At 33.1% G+C, this 6512-nt stretch overlaps 1 protein-coding gene across 1 annotated transcript in view; it reads right to left on the reverse strand.

Moving 5' to 3' along the window:
* Positions 1–2848, reverse strand: part of GLRA3 (glycine receptor alpha 3) — a 59537-nt gene extending 56689 nt beyond the window's left edge. The window contains exon 1 of the mRNA XM_059844559.1: positions 2755–2848. Coding sequence (XP_059700542.1) covers positions 2755–2839 — 85 coding nt within the window. The 5' untranslated portion in view covers positions 2840–2848. The remainder of the gene's footprint in view (positions 1–2754) is intronic.
* Between the last annotated feature and the right edge of the window lie 3664 nt (positions 2849–6512).

The raw sequence follows: 6512 nt of genomic DNA on the forward strand, positions 1-6512 counted from the left end.
TCAAAAAGGATTAAAAATTCTATGAAAAGCTGCCACAATTCTATGAAAACCAGCCTAAGCAGAAAACACTGGAAAAGGTATACAGTAGGCAGTAATCTGCAAATCACAATTTTGTAAAGATCAAAAGGAGGTAATACTTCTCCATGTCTTAGTATGTCACATGGCAATAAAATCAGTAAAATAATTAGCAAATTAAAACCAAACAAAAAATATCTTTTTAATATTCCAAAATACAAAGGTTTTATTGCCAGAAAATAATGAAAAGGCCAAAAATATAAAGAGTTTCCAGAAGGGATCAGGAGAGCATATGTAACTAAATTAATTTTTTTTAAATTAAGTCCTGGTTTTCAAAGCTTCTAAACTAATAATTGCTGCAAAATTCGTGCCAATATCAGGGCAAGTAATACTTTGCATTTTCCTAGATAAATGCCCAAATTTTTACTTTAATATTTAAATTTTTTACATCTAGGTTACATAATTGTGCTCAAATTTAAAAGGCAATGAAGTATTTTCCATACTTGCAGAAATGGATATCATCTGCAATGTGGACACTGAGTAATAGAAGCGTTTTATGATAAGTTTGATGTAACATTAAAAAAAAAAAGTAACTGAAAAAAAGCTTTTACAATGATTCTCAATTTCCTGATGTAATCTATAGCTGAATAAACACCATGTCTTCTCTATTATATTTTTGAACAAGAACTCATATGCAGTATTTTATATCCAAAAGCAGAGAACGTAGACAAAATTTTGTCTCCTTGACCAAGATTAATTATGAATAAAATTGGTAATTAAAAATCTTGTCAGCATAGGAATTTTACTGGAACAAAAAATAATTTAAAATAATGTCTGACTTATCCTATTAGTTCTTACCCTCTTTCTTTAAAACTGTAACCAGTTTAAAACCTCAAAAAGGCATTAAGCCCCAGCACTTGTAGGAAAAATAAAACCAACCAAAAAGTGGCAAAGTCACTTAAGGAGATACTTATTCTTAGTGGTAGGTCTGAATCATTCTGGGCAGATCTGTTCAAAGTGCATAACTGTCAAGAAGATTTAAAATGCACACTTTTTGAAAAGGAACAACGTCAAATTAGGTTTTGTCTCTTTAAGTTTCAATAGTTACAAAACAAAGCTCTAAATCCTTTGAATTATACTTTCAAGAAGTACTGCATTTAATTTCGTAATCTCTAAACCATCTGCCTATTCTTCACTGCTGCCCCACCAGAAGACTGTGATTGGATGCTGTCCATGACCAACTGTAAAATTCAATCCCCAAATCATATAGAGATGTGTTTGAAATTCCAGTGCACGTTTATAATTTCCTGAGAAATATCAGCACCACCAACTTCAAAAAGAGCAAAGCATTTCCAGCTGCAGTAAATCCTGGCTAACAAGTTTATATATACTCAACCAACTGTTTATGGTTTGCTGATGAGGAAGTAATCTGACAAATCTCCTACATGGTCCTTATGAATCAGACTGAGCAAATTCTGGTAAAACCAGCACATGGCAGTGGCTTTAGAGTCAAAACCACTTAAGTTTCTGGAACTTGGAGATGTCAAAAAATTATAACATTTCGTGCTGAATAAGAATTAAGATGGAAAGGCAGTGACAGATGACTTAGAGGAGAAAGCTCTGCCAGCTTAAAGGAAAATTTTTGTAGTAAACATGGAGTAAGCCTTATATGGGGCTTATGTGAAATGTTAGAGCTAAGAGAATCCTTTGAACTCAAGAAGATAGACATAGGACAAAGCAACTAAGGCAAAGTAAGAATAATGTAATTTTTAATCAAAATAGGTTTGTTCTTTCAAAACTTTATTTATATTCTGGGTAATTTAAATACTGATACCTTGTTTAAAATTTCAGTAATAGAGTTAAATATGGTTCCACTATAACATTGGATCTCCTTGTTTTCAAAAAGAAGAGTAGTCAAATTTACCCAGACTTCCCAGACTAGAATGGATGGCCTTTGTATGTATGATACTTTGCATATTCATATAAAAATATGGTTTGTGTAATCTTTCATTAAATATTCCAATGTGCCTGAGTCTGGATAATACGCTAAGACCCTCAGGAGATGTAGTCATTCCATTTGCACACTGTTTCAGCCTTTGAATCTGCTTTGTTTTAATTGAATATCCTTTGTGATAAGTGCATTAAAGGCATATGCCAAGACAAAATTCTATGTATTGAGAACTTACAATTTCAGTGGAGAACTGGGAACAGGGAAAATAATAAGAGGAAAGATGGTCCTTTTGGCATTTCAAGGCACAAATGGGGCCCAGGAAAGAGGAATATAATTTGGTGGTAGAATTGGTAACTAAGATAAGCTGTCTTGAGTTTGATGGTCGATGTCATTAACACACTCTTTAGAACGAGACAGATATGAAGATTGGCCAATCTTTCACAGAGCTTGCTTTCTGTAGTGTTTCATGCTATGGCAATCCAAGGGGGGAATCTGAATCCATCAATAAGCATTTCAGAAAATGAAAGAAACTAACAAATCATATCAGACAACTGAAATCTAAGGATAAGGTATATTTACTAAAGGCCTGCAATTGGGCAGCTGTGAAAGTGGCGGGTGAAGAGTTTATTGCTACTGAAATGAGCTGCCACACATACAAAAGAAAGGCACTATTCTTTTTTTTTTTCAGTGAATGTACCTCTTAGTTCTCGTATTTGTTTCAGAAATTGCATTTTTATGACCAGTAATACTGACATACTGAAAACCTGAAAGTTTAGTTGTGAAATTACCTTTGAAATTTGGTCTGATCCTCGCATCATAGCCTGACATCCTACCCATTAGCTTATCCAGGAAATCGGATGGCGACATTGGCATGCTACGAGATCTTGCACTGTCTGTTTCCTTTGTGGCTACCAAGCTAACAGCAAGGAAAAACAAACAAAAAAAATTTTGTTAGAAGTTTTGTTAGCAAAACTTTGATTTTATTTACTCAGTCATAGTTCATTTTTGTAGGAACAAAGCTAAGACGGTTTTTCAAGCGGTTAATGCATCAAAAACAGTAGTAGTAAAGAAATTGAAACAGCAAGTTCTTTCTATATCTGTCACTTAATACATACATTGTATTCTGCTATGCTGCACAGTTATAGGTTACTTCTTCCTCAGAACTTCTGCAGATTAGTAACACTTTCAGTCAGCAATAATCAATATCATTATCACAGAGTTTAATAATGTCATCTACTGGAGTAGCTGTGTATGTCCTATTTTGGACTCTATTCTGAGATTGATCTATTTTAACTGGGTGTGCTGTAATAGAAGCCTGGATCAGAAGCAAAAAAAAAAAAAGTACTAGGGACTTGATTGGGATAGTACTACTATCACCAATTTTTGTTTTATGTTGATAGGTAACCATAATAAAACAGATGAGTCTCTTGGCAGGTGGTATGTAACATTGTCTTCTAATTTCATTTCCTGTTAAAAGTGACTGCTACAGTGGGTAAAAAAGAATCAACAAAAATCCAAAACAAAACCCTAAGGACTTGCTGAAGAAAGCATTCTAGGGCAAACTTTTCTTCTCAGGGCCCCATGTCAAATGCCATCTCCTATAGCCTCCTCTCCATGGGCTTGCACAACTCCCACTGACATTCTAAAGTGTGTTCTGCACATGCTAAGAGAGCAGAGTAGTGGCGCTGTGATCAGCCATGGGACCCAAAGGAAAAGTTTTTGTTTTGTGGAACAACTCTTGAATACTATCTAACACATTGGAAAAATAACAGTCAGAAAATACATAAATTTTGAGTAATATTGTGATACACGGTGCAGTTGAAACCATTTGTGGCTTTTGGACTCTCAAAAAAGATCAAGAGCTTTGCATGTTTGTGCTAAATTCAAGTAAAAAATCCATTACAGAAGGACTTCAACCTCTTTTACTTACCCAATTCATTGTCTCCGTATCAATTCACTCTTTTAGAACCACTTAAATATGTTTTTGTTTAGATGTAAACTCAGAGAATATGTAAAGCCTTTAGGAATTTTCTGACTCATAAAATACCTGTGCTAAACTGTGCTTCTTAACAATGGATGGAATATCAAAATGGAAAAATTCCATACAAGTATGTATGTGTACAGAGGCCATGTGGAGCACAGACTAGAATGCAATTTCTTTCTTTCCAAGATTCTTTTACCCAGGGTGTTAAAAGTTACAGTTTTACAGAAACTTCCACTTAGAAGGTCTACTAAAATTTTTGTCTTCAAGTTTGAAATTTGGATTTATTATCTTAAATTAAAAAAAGATTTCATATTAGCCCTTGATAGTTACAAATTTGGGCACACATAGAATATGAACACAGAAGACAATAGAATGCTATGGTTTACTCATATTTTAATTAAAAATCTTTTAGTTTTAATGTTAAATCAGAAAGTTTAAATTTTATCCTTAATTGCTTAGCAAGTGTTTATTCTATTCTATGTGTAAGTTGATTTGTATATTCTTAAATTGTTCACAAATTGTTTAATTGTTGGATATTTCTAAATTGTTTTCAATATTTTGGTATCTCTTTTGATAAAAAATGTTTCTTTTCTCTCTTTCAATATCTAACCCAGGTCTTTATTTCTTCCCATAGCTGCAGAATGTATTGCAATTTCTGAGAAAGTAAGTATTATAGTTTTTTATAGTTCAGTTTGGAATTATCCTATTGCCATAATTTTCATTATCAGTCATTCTGAATGGATCTGATTCCTCACATTATTACAACTTGTAGTGATTACTGTTTCTGTAAAACATCACTAATGTCTATAAAGCCAATAAAATACAAGAGTCAGATTACCCTTTGTTGGGTATTATCTACTTGGAAGCTGGGAGGAGCAAGTTACTGTGTGTATACACTTAGTATATACTCTTAACCACTTAGATTTCTTTCTAGCAGTCTTCTGTAAGGAATTAATATTTATATTCTTTAGGTATATGAAGTTTCTATGCTACGGGATATACAATCCTATATTTTTATTCTTAATATACATAAATTATCCAGAACTCAAATACAGAAAGGCCCATTGTTTGCTTGAATATCACTTGCTGTAAAGGAAGAATTAGTTTCTTTGCTCTTTTTTTACTTCACTAGAATTTTTGTAAATCTTTCTTTGTTGTACTTGTAGCTCTTGCTTTGCCATGGAATAAAGTAATTTGAAATTAGGGTAACTAATGCTAGCTGGGAAAATAGTAATTGCTGTGACTGTGGATTTTCTCAAAGTGACATTTACCTTTTCGTATGATAGCCTCATTAATATTTGCTTTCATTAGTCAATTTTAAGTCTCAGAGTATCTTGAATAATTTAATGCCTGCTTATGAAAAGAATACATTCAGCATAGTTAACGCCTTTTGTATAAACAAGTTTTATCTCAAAAGTCAGTTGTAATTTGTAACTAAATATTTCTTCCAGGAATGTTTTCTCTTTTACTAAGCTTGTGGTGTAATGAGAAAAAGCTGTTTGAGTTCTGCAGAGTTCTGCCTTTTTGATTTAACTTTTATTGAAAATATGTATTTCAAGAATAATGTTGGACAAATAAAACTTTCATCAGTCAAAGCTGACATGTGGAATACTCGCCTAGTTAAAAAGGAGCTAGACTTGATAATGTAGTAAAACCCAAGTAAAGCACTGAATTTTAAGAAGGGATTTTCTGTTTCCAGATAAATATAAAAATTTACTCTGTGTGGTAAGGGCTCTTCAGTTTTATTGCACACTGCCTCTGAAAGCTAGGGCTCTGGCTAAGGGGTTAGAGGAGGGTATACTCCTTTCATGGACCAAGAATTGAACTCCTTTTAGTGTTAATAATGCACATAGCTTTGTCCTTCACACACAACTATTGCGTAAGTCCAGGAATGGCTCTGCGTGCCTTCAGAGAGAATTCATTCTGACCTGTCACAGTTCTTTAAAGAATTTGTACATGCATTTTTGAACAGGCAAAATTATAGAAGTTTAATATCAGCAACAATTTTAATATCAGCAAGGTACAATGGACTTGTGTTTAACATGAAGTCATAATGTGACTTTAAATTACTGAGAAAGAAGGCTGTACATTTTTCAGAGGTAGAAGCTTCCCATTGCTGAAGTCTTTTATTTGAGAGAGATTATAACCTGACAGTCTTCTGGTCTGTTCATATTTATGAGGAAAAGTTACCAACCAGAATGCTCTCCCTGGTACTGATTCTGAGTTGTTCTTGTGAGCTATTCACAAATATTACTATCAGTTATAAGGATTTTTACTATTTTCCAATTTCAGACTTAGAACAATACTTGACTTCAATTTCCTGGATGTATCCCAAAGATCTCTGAAATGTAAATTAAGCCTTCAAAAACAATTGAAAATAAATTTGATAACTGAAGTTGTGGACAAGAATCAAGAAAAAATTGAAAATGTCAAAAGATACATTCAAAAATGATTTGTGAGCAGATAAATTTACACCATCAAAAAGTAGGGTAAGAATTTTTGTTTCAAATAAGCTGTCACACAGCACCAGACAAGATCAGAAAATTAGAATCACAAGGACCA

This window comes from Haemorhous mexicanus, chromosome 4 (genome assembly GCF_027477595.1).
Source record: "Haemorhous mexicanus isolate bHaeMex1 chromosome 4, bHaeMex1.pri, whole genome shotgun sequence".
NCBI lineage: Eukaryota > Metazoa > Chordata > Aves > Passeriformes > Fringillidae > Haemorhous > Haemorhous mexicanus.